Genomic DNA, 19196 nt, shown 5'->3' with positions numbered 1-19196 from the left:
CATTGGTCCTTTTTCAGCTGCTCAGAGACTGAGGAAACAGGCAGCTGCATTCTAAGCTTAGATCTGCCCACATTTAGCACTTCTTTTTCTTTTCTTGGCGACCCATCTTTCTGGGCAGAATAGGAGACCAGCTGCTGGGATCTACCTCTTCCCTTCAAGCTCCCACCATGCATTTCTTCTTTTAGTCAGGACTTGATGGAGGGAGACTAGGCTTTCCCCATCGTCTGTGCCACCCACAACTGCAACAGCTGCAGGGCAGGAGAGGCAAAGCAATGGGGAAGGGACTTGGTTTTGCCTTTTATCTTGATCCAGAGCTGGATTACTCTTCCGGTGTCAATTACGAAACGCATAAGTTCCTAGAGTTGGGATAATGAACTTCTGTCTTATTGGAAGATGGTAGAGAGACTGTCCTAAGGGTACCTTAAGCTGACCTTTGAAAAATAAAAAGGAATAGATGTTGTATTTGTATTTTCAGAGCATACTTCTAATAAGTGTTGTGAAATGCAGAACAATATTCAGAAAATAAAATCAAACAGCAGACCCTACCCTTGCTGTTCCATCCTTCCTAATCACTCCATCCTTCCTATTAGGAACAGGTCATTGGAAAGGTTCTAAAAAAGAGTAGTGTGTTCAGGGACTCCCAATTTTTGTCCTAAGAATAAATCCCGTGATTGTTTACCAGGAATTTGTAATCCTCAATCATCTGGATACACCTTTTCTTTTTTTCTTTTTTTAAATTTTTACTGGAGTAGAGTTGATGTACAATGTTGCATTAGTTTCAGGTGTACGGCAAAGTCAATCAGTTATACATATACATATATCCACTCTTTTAGATTCTTTTCCCATATAGATCATTACAGAGTATTGAGTAGAGTTCCCTGTGCTATACATTAGGTCTTTGTTGGTTATCTGTTTTATATATAGCAGTGTATACATGTCACCTTCTTTATATGGTATTGTTTTCCCTTTCTCTGAACATTGCCCAGAGAGAGAGTCTTTTGCTAGGACAACTCAAAATTATCTACTGTCCCTTCTCCCTGAAATTTCAGGATCTCTCCTGCCTACACGGTGGTCCCCACTGCCTCTTCAGTACGTCAGTAACAACTATTCCTCTCAGGTGTAGCCAGCCCAAGTCTCCTTTCTTCCGTAAGGCCAATATAAACTGATTGATCCCTTCTTTCAACTGCTTGAAACCTTACTCTCTCTTCTATTACTTTGGACCATATAGACCCATGCAAGAATGTGTGTGTGTGTGTACATTTGTCTTAATTTGTATGAATTTTGTCTTCCTGAATAAATCAGCAGATTTTGTGTGGTAAGCTAAATTGAAGTTTGCACTTACTCTGGAAATGATCCAAGACATTAAAGCAGTGGAGCAAATTCATTTATTCCACATTTTTGGCCTTCCAGTGGGCAATTCAGCTGTGTCTAAATAAGTTTTACACATGTTAGAAATATCCACTGTAACTCATCTATCAGAGAAAAACCACATTTGTAATAGTTGTATTTCTTTGATATGTCTGATAATTTTTGGAAACCTAAAAAACACTAGCTTGAAATAAACGGACCATATGAATAATCCAGGTAAAAAATGATCCAATGAAAGTATGACAATATTAGTTAATTTAGCTTTAATTTTGATACAAGGGCGATATATGGACTTGTGCTGTTTTGCTGTTTAATTAGCTTATTTGAGAGAATTGTGCAATCGATTTAGTTCAAGTCTGTGACATGAGCTTATAATAAATATTTTTGATAAGTGGGGAAAATATTAAGGATGTGCTCAAGTTGGATTGGAAATGCATTTGGATAGAAAAGCAGGAGAATGATTGAGATTCTTATAATAGTGATCTAAGCTGGAATTAGATAATTTACAGCAGTCTATTTTAAACAATAACATACTTTGTGCAAATAGTTTATTTTGCTTCTCTTAATTTTGCTTAAACTTTAAGTGTAATAGTATATGCTTTAAAATAACATTCCTTTAAATAAGAGAATATGATAAAAATAATGATTAAGAACAAAGGAAATATCTGTGAAAGAATAACTGTTCACAATAAAATCAAACTTTATTATTTTAAAGTTACTTTGTATTGTAAAGATTAGTTTTTGTTTTCTCCCCCAGCATTTCGGTGGCTTAGGTAAAGAATCAAGGCATTTAGAAATGATTTTTTCAAAACTCTCAATTTCCATGCTTCTTAAAGTGGAATGGGAAAACTGCCTGATTTTCAACTTTGCTTCAGGAAACACTCTAATGTAGAAAACTTTGTATCCATTCTGTGAACCTCGGGACCCGGGAGCACACCCCTGGGCGATTAGGCAGTGCACACTGGTATCCAAATGACGTCACACCAGCCAGGAACCATCTGTTGTTTTCTTGGCACATGAGTGGTCCTCCTGAATCCCCCTAAAGAGTAAATTGCAAAAGAAAATTGTAAATGTGTGATCAATTGATATAAATCTAAATCTATCTATCTATCTATATATATATTTTTTTAATTTGTAAGCAAATAAGTTCAAAACTGAAGATCAAAAATATGGTTTAATTGCCATTGCAAGTCATCTGTAAATATTCTCACCATCACTCTAGGTCAAGAATTAGAAACTTTCGCTGCTCAGTAAGTACACAGAGAAATTATGGCAACTAAAACAAAATTTATATGTAATTTTTTTATGATTCACTCTTATAGCAAGCATTTCCTTGTTTTAAGTATGGCATTTTAATGGGTACCAAGAAATTTTCTAAGGCACAACTCTGAGAGCATCCCAACCAAAACATATGTTAAAAGCTAATCCTTTTATTAAAGGAGATATGTCCTAAGTATTATGAGGGGCTTTGTGGTAAGACAATATTCCACATTATGTGCTTTAGGATAACTAATAACTCACACATAAAGTTGATTTTAGTTCTTTTGGGCAGCATTAATTTTTTGGTATTAGACAAGCGCAGTCAGATTTGAAAAAAAAACTATTTCAACTGCAATAGGCACATTTATGATATAATTTCTAGTGAGAGGCACACATTTTCATCTATCTTAATTGATGAAATGCTTTTAATTTTCATAAATGTTAATTATAGCAATTCCTAGTTGAGTTAATTACATAGATTTTATTTCCACAGGATTATTCCTGTGTAATGCAAATGAATATAATGCAAATGTATAGTACCGTTATTTAATGACAGAGAATTGACAAATATTGTCTCCCACATTAATTGTGAAAGCATTTTAGATTAATATTTTTTATATTTATGAAGGAACTTAAAGCCTTGTGTACTTTGGTAAATCACTGGTACAATAGAATATTTCAGCTAAACTTATGTTAAAAAGTATCCTGGGAGACATTTTGCCTGATTCTTTATCACCTTTGGGACTTATATTTAAGGGAAGAAAATGTGGTCTAGAAAATCACCCTTTCTCTCCTGAGGGAGAGGAGTATAAATCTCATTGGCAAGCATGGGTTACTCCTTTGCTAGATGTAACAAATGCGTTCAAGCTGTTTGAAGGCGGGGATTGTGATTGTACTTCTGCATCCTAAGCCCTTAGTTCATAATATGGTTCAGAAATATTTACAGAACAGTGTCAATTCAAGGTAAGAATAAATACTGACTCAAAGTGATATGTGACTTAGAAGTTAGTAAAAATAAACCTCAAATGTTTGGGTATTTTAAAAAGGAGTCATTTGGTTTGCATCATATTTTCAAAAATAATTTCATAGTTTTTAAAAGACAGTAGAATCCAGACGTTGATTACATGAACAAGGATTTTAAATTACCCAGCACATACTGGCTCAGTGGCTGTTATTCAAAGAATCCACCAGCAGGCCTGAGGCCAAACAGCTGAGTGTTCTGTCTGCGTCTATCACTTCTCATCATCTAGCTACATACACCATTTCAGTTCCACTGTGTTACTTCTCTTCGCCTTCATTTTCTGATTTGTTCAATGAAGTTATTTCCTTCCATTATCTCAGAGATGTGTAAGTACTTCAAAAATATGAGTAAATGTCCACGCCATAAAGTATTAACCAAAAATTTATGTTTCTATGGAGATGCTATATAAAGGAAAACAAAAATCATTAACTTCTTTGACTGAACATCTGAGTATAAGGGTTGGAGATCATTTTTATTTAGGGTAGTGGTTCTTAAACCTTGGGTTGCATCAGAATCACCTGAGGGCTTGCTCACACAGACATTGCTGGGCCTCCATCTCTAGAGTTTCTGATTCAGTGACTCTCTGGCAAGGCCAAGAATTTGCGCCTACAGCAATATTTCAGGTGATGCTGATCTCCTGGATTGAAGGCCACACTTCGAAAACCAGCAGTGTATAGAACAAGTCTCAGAATAGCAGAATGGGTTTGCTCTTTGTGTCATTCACTTAGTTTTATAGAGAGAGGACTTTCGACAGCCACTCATGGTGCCTTAAAATCCAAACAGCTGCCTAGCAAGCACAAACCTTTGGGAAGCCAAAAGATATTCAAGAACATGTGAATGACTAATAAGGCAAATTCGTCACCACTATAGGGAAAAAATAATGCTTCGAAGAACTTATTCAAGTGATATATCAATAGTAACATATGAATAATTTAAAATAATGTATCCTTATGTAATCAGTCCTCCTTTTTAACACAATATTAAAGATGAACAAAGAAAATCATGTAACTCTCTAGACGATCAATTACTCAATCATGATAACATTATATTACACAAGGTATTGCCTTGTGTGGGAGCTTTCTTACTTGCTAATGAATAACATACTTAGACTCTCTAGAAATTGGAACCAAATATGAGATTTCAGAGATCTGGCATGAGTTGCTGGCTTAATGTAACCCAAGCATCGATAACATCAGCAGTCATATTTTCTACCTAGTGCATGAGGTGTCTGCCACACAACCCCCATTAACTCTAATTGAAGTTGTACAGCTGATTTCCCTTCTGAGCAATAATTCTATAAATCTCCCTCTAAGTGGCAATATATCTTTAGTACACTTTTCATTTTAAAAGGAAAGTATAAGAGAAAAATTGTAAACAAGAATGCTATCCTATTCGTCTTGAATATGCAAGTGTCATCAAAGCAGAATAAATGTAAAATTAAGCTGAACATTTAAGATGACATGAGACATTGGCTTCACTAGAGAACACATATTCAGATCCACCTGTTTAACTGTCTGTTAAGAAAGTCTTGTATTCAGTCCAATTATTATGACATATGTATTAGTATGTGTTCATATAGATAACAAGTTGTTTACACTTTAACAAAGTGAAGCCATTTTCTCACAGTATAGATTGCTACATCTGCATCTGTAGATTATTCATTTGCTCAGTACTGCTATCAGGTTTAATCTAATCCAGTAGATGTTAGTACATTAATATTTTATTAATTTTCAAATATAGAAAATATGCTCCAAAATTTATTTACAAAATCTCATAATAAAAATTGTTAATATTTTTGTGCACGTACTTAATGCCTTACACGTGTTACCTCTATTAAACCTCTCAATAATACCTAAGTGACTTCCCCAGACTCACTGGTAAGTGTTAAAGCAAGGGTCAAAAAAGTATTTTGAGCACAGAATCCATGCTTTCATGGCTAGTCCATACTGCACCTAAAATTTAATTATAAATCTAAAATCTAGCAGAATTTACTTTTTATTTGTTGAATGTATATAGATTTCATGGAGCTGATAGATGGCTACATTATTTCTAGGTGGAAATAGAGACACAGATGTAGAGAACAAACGTATGGACACCAAGGGGGGAAAGTGGCAGGGGTGGTGGTGGTGTGATGAATTGGGAGAGTGGGATTGACATATACACACTAATATGTATAAAATATATAACTAATAAGAACCTGCTGTATAAAAAAATAAATAAAATTCAAAAAAAAATAAAAACATGTTTTTATCTTCCATGAGGGTTAGTTTGTGGGTAAGAGTTTTCTTTGAAAGTCACACAAGTCAAAAGAATGAGCAAAAAATCACACCTCTCTAAAAAGTTCCAATTGAAAACCTCATTAGGACACTGGATGCCAACTTATTAGTGCTTCTATTTACTTATTTTAATGTTATTCTCAAAGTATTTGTATTTTTAAATAAATCATTTTTTATTCTGTAAAAAAAAAAAAAAAGCTAGTGGTACTTCAAACATATTGCAGGCTCTCCAGGTTGGTTTTCATCCAGAAATTATTCTGGGTCACTGGACACCTGGACTAGACTCTAAATCAGGGTTGCGAATTAGAGGAGTACAGGCCAATTTGGCCCACAGACCTGTTTTTCTTTGATTTGTTTGAATAGGGTTTTAAAGAATTTGAAATTTGAAAATAAATGATTCTAGCTAAGGTACATACTCTCCAGCTCACCCCCAGGCCCACTACTGCATATTTTTCCTGGCAGTCAGACACATCCACATGTTATGCCTAGTCTCTAAAGACATCTGATTTGTAACTTTTGTTGATAAAAATTAGTTCTGTTTCCAATGCTCAGGTCCACCCAGGAGTACTATGCAAATAAGCCACAAATAAAAGTGAAAAGCCACAGTTTTGTAAATGAGGAAATGAAATTAAGATCCTGATGATTTCTGCACTCCCTGATCATTGTTGAGTGATGAACTCATCATGTAGCAATGCTTTCTGGAAATATTGGGTGAGCAGTTTTACATATTTACCTGACAAGAATCTACACCTCCTTCTTCGTAGCCTGCACACACCATATTTTCTGTAATGTTATACTCTGGCATCTCTTGTTGGCATTTCTCATTTGATAGAAGGGGAGGGGGGAAAGTGGCAGGGGTGGTGGTGGTGTGATGAATTGGGAGAGTGGGATTGACATATACACACTAATATGTATAAAATATATAACTAATAAGAACCTGCTGTATAAAAAAATAAATAAAATTCAAAAAAAAATAAAAACATGTTTTTATCTTCCATGAGGGTTAGTTTGTGGGTAAGAGTTTTCTTTGAAAGTCACACAAGTCAAAAGAATGAGCAAAAAATCACACCTCTCTAAAAAGTTCCAATTGAAAACCTCATTAGGACACTGGATGCCAACTTATTAGTGCTTCTATTTACTTATTTTAATGTTATTCTCAAAGTATTTGTATTTTTAAATAAATCATTTTTTATTCTGTAAAAAAAAAAAAAAAGCTAGTGGTACTTCAAACATATTGCAGGCTCTCCAGGTTGGTTTTCATCCAGAAATTATTCTGGGTCACTGGACACCTGGACTAGACTCTAAATCAGGGTTGCGAATTAGAGGAGTACAGGCCAATTTGGCCCACAGACCTGTTTTTCTTTGATTTGTTTGAATAGGGTTTTAAAGAATTTGAAATTTGAAAATAAATGATTCTAGCTAAGGTACATACTCTCCAGCTCACCCCCAGGCCCACTACTGCATATTTTTCCTGGCAGTCAGACACATCCACATGTTATGCCTAGTCTCTAAAGACATCTGATTTGTAACTTTTGTTGATAAAAATTAGTTCTGTTTCCAATGCTCAGGTCCACCCAGGAGTACTATGCAAATAAGCCACAAATAAAAGTGAAAAGCCACAGTTTTGTAAATGAGGAAATGAAATTAAGATCCTGATGATTTCTGCACTCCCTGATCATTGTTGAGTGATGAACTCATCATGTAGCAATGCTTTCTGGAAATATTGGGTGAGCAGTTTTACATATTTACCTGACAAGAATCTACACCTCCTTCTTCGTAGCCTGCACACACCATATTTTCTGTAATGTTATACTCTGGCATCTCTTGTTGGCATTTCTCATTTGATAGAAGGGGAACATCAGCTTCTTGCAGTATGTCTGCAGGAGGGCCTGTTCAAAATGGATAATGCAGCCAACCAGTCAGAAGTGATCAACATGCATCATTGAAGGAGCCACCATCAGTCTTTTTTATTTCAATAGTTCACTCTCGTTACCGAGTACTGTGTGTATACATAATGGAACTAAATGCTAAAAGCACATAATAAAGCCCATCTGCAGATTTTGCCAAGTGGGTAACAGTAAAGCACTTCTTTAGTTCCCAAGGGCTAACAGGGATGGTGGGTTGGACTAGACGGTCTTTAGGTATTTTCAGTAATTTCAAATGGTTACAGCACTGCTTATGGGGGAAAAAAGCCCGCCAACACAAAAAGTTTCATTCATGGAAATGAGCAAAGTCTCAGAAATCCAGCAGTGCTTTTCATTTGGCACCTGAAGAGGTGCTCCCTTATAATGGCATTCAACTCCTTCGTGGGGCTGTGTGAGCAAACAGGTGCATACTGAACAGGAGACGAAGCTCAGAGGAACTGTGCCCTGGTCTCAGGGCAATCAGCTTGTCATCCACGTGCAGGGGAAGAGAAAGGAGGCATTTAGTAGCAGAGTATACTTCCATGCTTTTCACAAAATGACTCATCTACTGGAAGCATGAATCTCTGTTTACCGAAATACTAATCCCAAGAGGGATGTGAAAAAAGCAGGTGTCTAGTGCGCCCAGAAAAGGTACATGATAAGCACTTTCTAATAATTAGCAATTCTATTTGCTTTCTCAAGAAAGGCTGAAAGTTGAAAATAAGCTAGTACATTTGACAGCCAGTGTTGTTGCAAAAATGTATGTGCCCTCATTTCTAGCTAAGTTTCATCACCACACTGAAAAGACAAGAAACAAACGCGCACGCGCACATAGGTGCAAAGCAATGTATGTGTAATCAGTGGTGTGTTGGTAAATGTTTAATAACTGATTTTTCAAGAGATAAAAACAAAACCCCACTGTGTATTGTCTGCCAATTCACCTGTTGTAAACACTCCAAACATGGTCAGTTTCAAAGTACCAGTATGACAGCGTGAAGTTGGGAGCTGATCACCAGCTGGTGCCAGTGACTTCAGAGGCTGGATGACTTTTCAAGTTTGACAATGAACTTTAATTTTAAAAAGTTACTTATAGAGGTTAAGATGGGGGAGAACTTTCAGCATCTCACTGTCATTTGTTCTATGAAGATTGAGGATGGGCTGGTAGAATTAGTTTTAGAATAAAAATCAAAGAAAATGTTGCTGCTTGTCAAGGAAGAAAAATTGTTTGGATGTATGAAGGAACTTTTTGGTAGAAAGAAATTTGAGCAGTGTTCTTACATTTGATATTTGTCAACATGAGTTACCATGAGGATAATTGAAAATATACATATTCATACCAAAACACCCACATAAAAATGTCAGTAAAGTTACTTAAGTTTACTAGTTGCCTTAATTTAATCAAATAATACTTCTTTCTCTCTTAGTAAGCAACATGTTCATGATCTTAAAAAAATTAATTAGTGTAATATACTCAAAGGGGAAAAACTGGGTGTTTCGAAGTAGCTGGAAACCCTAAGAAAAAGTTCATAAAATTTGTTAAAATTGCCACACCCAAGAAGTATTTAAAAGTGATCTGTTTATTCCTAAATGAAATTGATCTCAGATGCAGATTTTTTTTCTTGTCTCCATACCACTCCTAGAGACTTTTCCTAAGTCAATTAAATGCATATCTTTAGTAACAATAAGCAAATGTGAGCAAGTTTACTCAACTCTTAAAACAATAATAATTTCCTATGGAATAAAGAGTCTTAAATTTTGTTAGTAGATAATTTACTTTTGAAGAGTACATTGTGGTCATAAATGTCTTTTAGCTTGAAGTCTGATAGAGAAAATATCTAAGAATCATTTTTACTCTTTAGATTTCAAATTTAATAAGTCATGACATTTTTCAAGTGGAGGAAATACAATAATATACAGACTTTGACTTCAACATACTTTATGGGCAGCGGAAATGAAGCATTTCAACAACATAACGTAATTGCAGTGGAGAACCTTTGTCAGAATCATCAGGCAAGGGTTTGACTTAGATTTTATGCTCTCTTTTACAAGAGGTAAGGATATTTTAGCCGTGAATCTTTTGCTTCTGGGACATGCACCTCTCCACAAGATTTTGTGCCTTTTCATCTTAAATGCAATTAGGATTTTTAAATATCATGGATATTACCTGTTGTAACTCTAGAGACCAGGTTTTTCCACCCAACAATACTGCTGTTCCTTTTTGCTTAACTATTAGTGAGTGGTCAAACTCTAGCCTAGATGGAGTAACTCCTATTAGGAATTTTGAAACCAGTGAACCTTGCAGTTACATTTAGAGGGTTTGAAGTACTAGAATGCTTTAAAAAAAAAAAAAAAAAAAAGTGTGGTTATTTTTTTTCCATTGTAAGACACACTTTATTTGCCATGAAGAAAGAAAATAAATTTCCCAATTTAACTGTGGCATTTTTTTATTTTACATAGTTTAATGTGAAAAAATGTACATCTTAGAGTTGAAATATTGCAAGGACATTGGAAAAAATTTTATCGAGGTATCATTGGCATACAACATTATATGATTTTCAGGTGTACAACATAATTCGATATTCTTTGTTTGGAAAACATGCTATTAAATAATGCTGGTGAGTCATTGGTTTATTAATTTATAGTCTTCAATGTAAGATTCATGCCATATCTGAGTCTTCATGTCAGTAGGCAGAATTAGCATGTTGAAACTGATTCCCTTCTCATCTTAGGGAATGTGAGTGTGAAACATTTATATGATAAATACAAATAGTTTTATTGATTTGGAAAATGTGACAGTTAATAACTTGGCTTTTGATGAGACTTTATCCATATGCTTTATAAAAATACATTTTTGTAACCTTTGGTTATATTCATTTCAAAAGGTATATATTTTCATCAGAGAGTTTATAATACTAAAATTAGATATTGAGTTTAGGGAATGCTTGAATTTCCCTCTAATAAGAATTATAGTTTTATAATATGCTCCATACAATTTGGAAAAAAAATTTAACTATACAAATATGCAACATATGAATATAAGCCAGACAGTGCTTTTAAAAGAGATATTGCAGAAAATTGTTATAGTGTAAGAGTTTTTTAAAATGTTGAAAATATTCACAGGATAGAGCAATAGCATGCTTTTTACTAATAGGCATTTTCTGTTGAGTCTGATAATTTACCTTGATATACAAGTGTTCCCCAGCCAGCAATAGAACAAATTCTTCCAGGAGGAAAAACTTGATTTTCTTCCGGTAAACAAATAGGTTGTATATAATCTGTAAACATGAAAGAAAACAAAAACAAGAACAGACACATTCATTTCCAAAAGTTTTAAAAATCAATAATTTTCAACATTTCATCTAAAAAAAGCCTTGTATTTTCATTTTATCCTGCCTGGACATTTTTTTAGACATCAATCTTAGGGGAAAGAAGCATTTCAGAGAAGCACTTCTTTGACAGTGGATTAGGTACCACTGGTGGCCTTTTAGGATCTTCTCCATTGTCTCTATGACTCTGTTATTATGTACACAACATCCTAGTTCTAGAATTAGTCATTTACATTTGATTTTTAAATAATCACAGTACTTAATAGAATGTGGTTCCAGTTCTATGAAAATCTTGGTAAGGCTGTTTTTTTCAGGGTCAGTTAAGAGCAACTTGGGCAAATGTTCTGAGGTTCATTTTTATTTTCCCCAATTACCTCCACATTCAAAAAGCTTTTAGGCGATTGTTTTATAGGGTACTTATGGAAGCATTAGCATTGGTGGCTGACTTTTTCAGCCTTTCTCCAACAGTTTGCAAGCCTCCTAGCATTCATTCAACATCCATGACATGTAAAACCCAAGGCAGACACAAAAGTGAATAAAAGGATAGGGCTAACGAACTGTAGCAATCATCTGCCTTTGTTAAGTGCTCTCATGCATGTGGAGACAGAATTCCAGAGACGCACAGGGATGCACTCTCCTGACTGGGCACTGGGAAAGTCTTCAGAGTAAAGGTTGGAGCTGAGCAGAGCCCTTCAGGATAAAGTTCACTCCCTCAGGTGATTTCTTGAACCTTATCTAGGTATTTGGAGGAAGTCCTCCATCTGCCATTTTATTAATATTATTGAATCCCCTTTATGAATGACCATTCTTACTCACTGCGCTCTTTGAACATATGCTTGTCTCTCACTTTGTCCTACTCTGGCCTTTGTGGCAGATGGACCTATCTTTCTTTCCCATGAGAAACAAAGACTGCACACAATAGAGCATGACCTATTATCTCTGGGCTGCTCCTTAGAGTTTACTGATATAGAGGGCTCTGAGAGTTGTATTTTACTGTTCAATTTTCTAGAAAGTTGGATTTAAGCACCGTGATGAAGGTAATTTAATGTGTTTCTCTACATTCCCCAATTCCATTTAAATTATAGTGATTTCTATAACAAATTATCCAACTTTTATGGACTATTAATGCACTGGTACTGATATTTCAAATCTAATTTTGAATTAATTTGGGCAGATAGGATGACTAAAACTGATTTCTCTTACCTGTGTAATTCACTTTTGATTCAAGATGCATCATGGCAATGTCACTGTCCTTTCTCCGTTTATTGTAGTGTGGATTTATGACAATTTGGTCTATCAACCGAGTTTCTATTTGAGGAGAACTCAGATTCGAAGTCATATGCAGGCCTAGGACTGCTTTCCACTTAGATGGCTCTAAATTTCTCCTAAAGTTTATGAAAAAGAAGAATAAGAAACTCTCCATCCACCACAGTTACTTTCTAGAGATATTCACAGTAGGTATTTCAGAATTATGTGTTCCCATCCTCAAATATTTTTGAATTTCTTTGAAGGATTCTTCTTTAAAAATATTTCCTTAATTTCAATTTTTTTCTGATTGGATCATAGAGGAAGCCTTAGTTTGTGCTAATCTCTATAACTTCTCTTAAGTCATCTCTTAATCTCTGGTTTTAGATTGTGGTTCTCAACTTCCGTTTCCCATTAGAATCACCTGGAATGCTTTTAAATAACACTGTTACCTGCTCCCCCTTCTCCATCTCTGGTTTAATGAGTATGAGATGGAGAGGGGCATTTTAAAAATTCATTTTTCAGTTAAATCTCCATGTTGATGGTAATGCATAGCCAGGTTTGAGAAACACTGCTTTAGATCATATTCCAGTGTGGAGACTGCATCTTTGTCCAGGGTTTCCCTCAGCAACCACAGTAGCTATGGTAACAAGGGAAGGAGGTTCCCCAGCATCTCCTGTTTAGGAAGTCACTGAATTCACACAGAGTTCACACAAGCAGCAAAACCTATTATGATGTTTATAAGCTAATACATGAGCTTGAGTAATTTCCACACATAATGAACTCAAATAATTTTTCATACACAGTGTTGACCACTGATAGTGTACTGGTAAAAGATAACATTTGTGTTATAGGCAGATTAAATTGGACAGTATATTAGAATCTGAAAGTGTACAGGGACTCCTAAATGTGCTACTGGCCTGCAACATCTTCATGCCAAGAAATTACCAGTGAACAGCTGGAATTAAGCCAACTGAGCCATATTCATAATGAAGTCAAAATTCAATAACTGCAATTAGAGTAGAGCTAGTGATTTAATTCTCAATAGTTGCAAATGCCTAGTTTAACATGGTATTTCAAGTGTTAAAATACAAGTCACCTACAAATATATAAATATATAAAGAGCATGAAGTTATTTCAAGTCCATCTGTTTATCTTTTTCTCTATCTATTCATTACATTGTTATATTTCCTAAAGGATTATATTTGATCAAGTAGCAGTCTTCAGTAAAGCCGATGAATGCCCAAGCATCCAGTAAGCACCCGCTGATAACCGCACTGCCTTAAAATCTGAGGAAACTTACTAAGTGCTTTATAGCAGTAAAACAACTCCCATTTATGGAGAAGCTATTTTGTGCCAAGTGTACTGCCAAACACTTTGCATCATCTCATTTCACCTTTAACACAGTTCTATGGATTTTACAATTAGAACAAACTGGGTGCTAACAGTTTAAAATTGTAGGGTAGAGAGGATCGGTGCCGACCAGCACTCACCAGCCTGAGACGCTTGTCTGCTCACCCGCTGGCATGGGTAGGGGCTAGGAGCTGAGCCTTGGGCTTTGGAGGTCAGACCCCAGGGAGAAGACTGGGGTTGGCTGCATGAAGACAGCCTAAAGAGGGCTAATGCACCACAGCTAGCCGGGAGGGAGCCTGGGAAAAAGTCTGGACCTGAAGCGGCAAGAGACGGTTGTTTCAGGGTGCACAAGGAGAGGGAATTTCTGTTCTGTGTGCTCACAGAAAGCAGAACACCATCTAAGTGAGCTCCAGAGATGGGCGTGAGCTGCGGCTATCATCTTGGATCCCACAGATGGGCACAGACCGCTAATGCTGCCACCGCTGCCACCAAGAATCCTGTGTGCAAGCACAGGTCACTACCCACACCACCCCGGGAGCCTGTGCAGCCCACCACTCCCAGCGTCCCGTGATCCAGGGGCAACTTTCCTGGGAGAACACATGGCACACCTCAGGCTGGTGCAACATCAGGCCGGCCTCTGCCACCTCAGGCTCGCCCCACATTCCAATTATGACTACTGTACCCCTCCCTCTCCCCGGCCTGAATGAGCAAGACCACCTGTTCGGCTGCTGCTTTAACCCCCTCCTGTCTGGGCAGGGAACATAGGCCTGAGGGTGGCCTACATGCAGAGTTGGGGTCAAAACCAGAAAGCTGAACCCCAGGAGCTGTGCGAACAAAGAAGAGAAAGGGAAATCTCTCTGTGCAGGCTCAGGAGCAGCAGATTAAATCCCTGCAATCAACTTGATAAATTCTGTATCTGAGGAATACCTGAATAGACAACAAATGTTCCCAAAATTGAGATGGTGGACTTTGGGAACAACTGCAGACTTGGGGTTTGCTTTCTGCATCTGATTTGTTTTTGGTCTTATATTTATCTTAGTTTAGTTTTTAGTGCTTGTTATCATTGGTGGATTTGTTTATTGGTTTGGTGGCTCTCTTCCTTTTTTTTTTTTTCTTTTTGTGAGTGTTTGTCTATGTTTCTTTGTGTGATTTTGTCTGTTTAGGTTTGCTTTTACCATTTGTCCTAGGGTTCTGTCTGTTTTTTTGGTTGTTGTTGTGTTTTGTTTGTTTCTTTTTATGACTGTGTGTGTGTTTCTTTGTGTGATTTTGTGTTTACTTTTGCTTTTACCATTTGTTTTGAGGTTCTATCTGTTTGTTTGTTTTGTTCTTCTTTTCCTTGTGAGCCATGCAGCTGGCAGGGTCTTGGTGCTCTGGCCTACTGTCAGGCCTGAGCCTCTGAGGTGGGAGAACTAAGGCCAGGATATTGGACTACAAGAGACCTTCCAGCCCCACTTAATATTAATCAGTGAGAGCTCTCCCAGAGATCTCCATCTCAGCACTAAGACCCAGCTCCACCCAACTGCCAGCAAGCTCCAGTGCTGGACGCCCTATGCCAAACAACTAATAAGAGAGGAACACAACACAACCCATTAGCAGAGAAGCTGCCTAAAGTCATATTAAGTCCACCAAAAACACACCACCGGACATGGCCCTGCCCACCAGAAGGACAAAATCCAGCCTCACCCCCCAGAACACAGGCATGAGTCCCTCCCCACCAGGAAGCCTACACAAGACATTGAACCAACCTCATCCATAGGGGGCAGACACCAAAAATAACAGGAACTACAAACCTGCAGCCTGTGAAAAGTATGGAGGTTCCTTAAAAAACTAAAAATAAACCTACCATATGACCTAGCAATCCCACTACTGGGCATATACCCTGGGAAAACCATAATTCAAAAAGAGACATGTACCACAGTGTTCATTGCAGCACTATTTACAATAGCCAGGACATGGAAGCAACCTAAATGTCTATTAACAGATGAATGGATAAAGATGTGGCACATAAGTACAATGGAATATTACTCAGTCATAAAAAGGAGTGACATTGAGTTATTTGTAGTGAGGTGGATCGACCTAAATTCTGTTATACAGAGTGAAGTAAGTCAGAAAGAGAAAAACAAATACCGTATGCTAACACATATATATGGAATCTAAAAAAAAAAAAAGGTTCTGAAGAACCTAGAGGCAGGACGGAAATAAAGACACAGACGTAGAGAATGGACTTGAGGAAACGGGCAGGGGGATAGTAAGCTGGGACGAAGTGAGAGAGTGGCATGGACATACATACACTACCAAATGTAAATAGATGCTAGTGGGAGGCAGCCACATAGCACAGGGAGATCAGCTCAGTGCTTTGTGACCACCTAGAGGTGTGGGATAGGGAGGGTGGGAGGGAGGCGCAAGAGGGAGGAGATATGGGGATATATGTGTATGTATAGCTGATTCACTTTGTTATAAAGCAGAAACTAACACAACATTGTAAAGCAATCATACTCCAATAAAGATGTTTAAAAAAAATAGAAAGAAAACACTATATAAAAGCTTTTCCCCATCGATTATATTTATAAGGTTTCCTAAAATATAGTTTGTTTAGGAAAGCGAGAATAAACTTAATTCTTTCCCTTAATTTCCATCTTTCAAAGTAGAAAATTGGAGCACCAGCACTCCCAGTGGTGACAAATGACTTGTGTGTATTTTACGGAGGGACGGAGAAAGCCTCTCTGTGTTTGAGCACAACTGATATTTGGTTAAGGTTATTCCATCAATTGTAGACATTTTCTTTAAATGCTCGGAGTGGCGTGTCTGGGGCCTGTAGGCTCTCTTCAGCCTGGGTCTGGGGGCTTCTGCCATACTCCACCAGTCTGGGAAAGCTTCCTCCCTTCCAGCTGGGCCTTTGAATGGGGAATTGGAGATGGAAATCTGGCACTGGGGTGCTCACTGTTCCTGGGATGTCTTTGTATGTATGCTTTATAGTCTATACTGGTTCAAAATACACATTCAAAATAAAATAAAATCATGATTCCAAAATACATAAATAAATAAATAAATAAATAAATAAATAAATAAATAAATAAGTAAAATAAAATGGTAGGGCAAAGATGATCTGATTTTAGAGGCTTCCCTTGCACCAGGATACTGGGGAACCTCATATAGCTATGGGCAGGTTCTGTGGGAGGGACTGAGAACATGAGGGGCAGGTTGGGAGGCAGGAGAGGGAGACATTCCCACTGCCGTTGGTTACCTGGGCTCAGGTAGGGGAGGATGTCTCTGCTCCTACTGATTGGTGGCAGCTCCTTAACTCTCCAGGTACTGGGCCAGGAGGGCATTATGTGCTGCAGAGGCCCTGTTTGATTATCAAAGGTCTTCTCACTCTCCCTTTTCCAGGTCAGAGGAATCAGTACTTTGGCCAAGTTGGACATAATGATAATTTCAGATGCTCTGACAGCACCCACTTCCACTGTCCCTTGGGACTCCCCTGCCCACTTTGACCTGTCCAGGGAGAAGGGGTAGGGTGAAATCCCCTCCCCGGTGTCCTGTCTCTGAGCTTCTTTCTCTGAGGACAAAGACTTGAGAATACAGAAGTCATAGCCAATGGTACTTAAATTTTATGAAGCAACTGAGAAATTTGCTAAAAATTCAGATTCCTAGTTTCTAGCTCTGGAGATTCTAATTTGGAAGGTTGGCGTGGGACCCAAGAATCCATACTTTGTAATCACTGTTGGGATACTGAGCAATATAAAATCCTTCTAGCTTTTCCATTCACCCAAAGCCAAGAAATGGGGGAAGAAATCCTTCCAAGAAATCATTGCAGATGAAGAAAAGGGACTTAATTATATTTCAAAATATTCTTGTTTCAAAGCATCTACATTCCAAAAAAGCAAGGAGAAGCTATACGACAGAAGACAGGTGGGGATAGGAACAGGACATAATCCCATGGGATAGGCAGACCCTCAATTCAGCTGAGGCTAAAGATGGCAGAAATAGCTTACCTTTAGGTAGAGAAAATTGGCTGAATTTCTGCTACATATCACCTTTGCCTGCTCTGACCAGAGTGTTTTTCTCAGTAGCAAGGGAAAGAAAGGTACAGTTTGATAGGAAACAGGAAGACATGCTCCTGACTTCTGTAACCTCAAAGCCTAGCATACTCCTTGGCACAGAGTAGATGCTCCACAGATGTTGCACTGGATGGGATGAACTAGCGCTGCCCCGTTCTATGTTGCTCTGTGCTGGGTTGTAAATAACTTCACTACTCTGAGCATAAGACTGTCCATTTGTACATGGAATTTTCATTGTGGTGGGAAGTAAATGTGGTAAGTTAATTATGATAGAGCAACATAATATGCTGAAAGGAAAAAAAAAGATCAATGGGACCCGATACCATAAATTGAAATTTTTTTATGTTCTACCATTACTAATGGTGACATAAAGCAACCTCAGCAAGTTTGCTTACCGCCAATCCCAATGTTTACCCACAGCACAGAGCTTTTGGTCTCTATTAATCATTCTCCAATGAATGGGAAAAGATTCCTGAGAGAATAGCCAACTCCTTTTTTCAAAGGCAAGTAAAAATTAGAATGCCCCTGAAATGTGGTGGTGTTGTCAGAGAGCAAGAAAGTTTTCAAGAATATCAGAGGTAATTTTTAAAGAATAAAGGAGCCACATTAAATGAGATAACACTAGCTAGCTTTAACAATTTGGGCATCATATAATAATCATAATAATTAACCTAGTTAATAAAATACACTGTTAATGAAGGCCTATGAGTCCATAAAGAAACTCAAAAGCAAAGCGTGTAAAAGGCAGTTGTATTGTGAAAGAAGGGTAGACAGGGAGGATGTGTTCAATTATTAGTCTTTATTCTGAGTAGGGACAAGTTTGTCATACATGTGAGTATTTTTATTTCATTAAGTAGAAGCATGTTTTTAAAATAAAGGTATGCATTTATTTAAGTGTAAAAAACGAGAAGTAAGTACAGGGAACCAGGAGTAAGCCAAATAATCCTCAGCATTATTTGACCTGGTGGATTATTTCTAGAAATTTAAGGAATCACCTTTGAGCTCCTTTCTTCACTTGACTCCCAGCCAGGACTATCCACACACTTGTGATTGTCCTTTCATTTCACTCTTTGATTTGCTATAAAATAACTTGCTTGTATTAAGAAAAATAACAAAGACAAGAAAGAAAGGCTGAGAAAGACAAAGGTAGTAAGGCTGATGGAAAGGCTATTCTAGATTAAAGATGAAAGAGGCATAGCAAATAAATGCAGTGCGTTAGCCTAAATCGGTTCTCAGGTGGAAAACATACAAACAAACTACAAATGTTATAAAGGGCATATTTGGGACAATTGACAAAAGTGAATACATATTGTGTTAGATAATTAGACTAGATAATTGTATTGACAATGTTAAATTTCCATGATTTTCTGTGATTATGTAGGGAA

General features: G+C 37.2%; 1 protein-coding gene across 2 annotated transcripts in view; it reads right to left on the bottom strand.

The window, feature by feature from the left end:
• Positions 1-1611: 1611 nt before the first annotated feature.
• Positions 1612-19196, bottom strand: part of TMPRSS15 (transmembrane serine protease 15) — a 129620-nt gene continuing 112035 nt past the window's right edge. Inside the window, exons 23-26 of one of the 2 annotated variants that reach the window (XM_007466971.1) lie at positions 12359-12540; positions 11009-11104; positions 7675-7814; positions 1612-2407 (exon numbers count right to left, since the gene is read on the bottom strand). In XM_007466971.1, the coding sequence (XP_007467033.1) occupies positions 2252-2407; positions 7675-7814; positions 11009-11104; positions 12359-12540 (574 nt within the window). In that variant the 3' untranslated portion in view covers positions 1612-2251. The remainder of the gene's footprint in view (positions 2408-7674; positions 7815-11008; positions 11105-12358; positions 12541-19196) is intronic. The other variant, XM_007466972.1, reaches the window with a different exon arrangement.

Source organism: Lipotes vexillifer, unplaced genomic scaffold, assembly GCF_000442215.2.
Source record: "Lipotes vexillifer unplaced genomic scaffold, Lipotes_vexillifer_v1.1 scaffold675, whole genome shotgun sequence".
Taxonomy (NCBI): Eukaryota; Metazoa; Chordata; class Mammalia; order Artiodactyla; family Lipotidae; genus Lipotes; species Lipotes vexillifer.
This window is presented reverse-complemented; position numbering and strand designations above follow the sequence as displayed.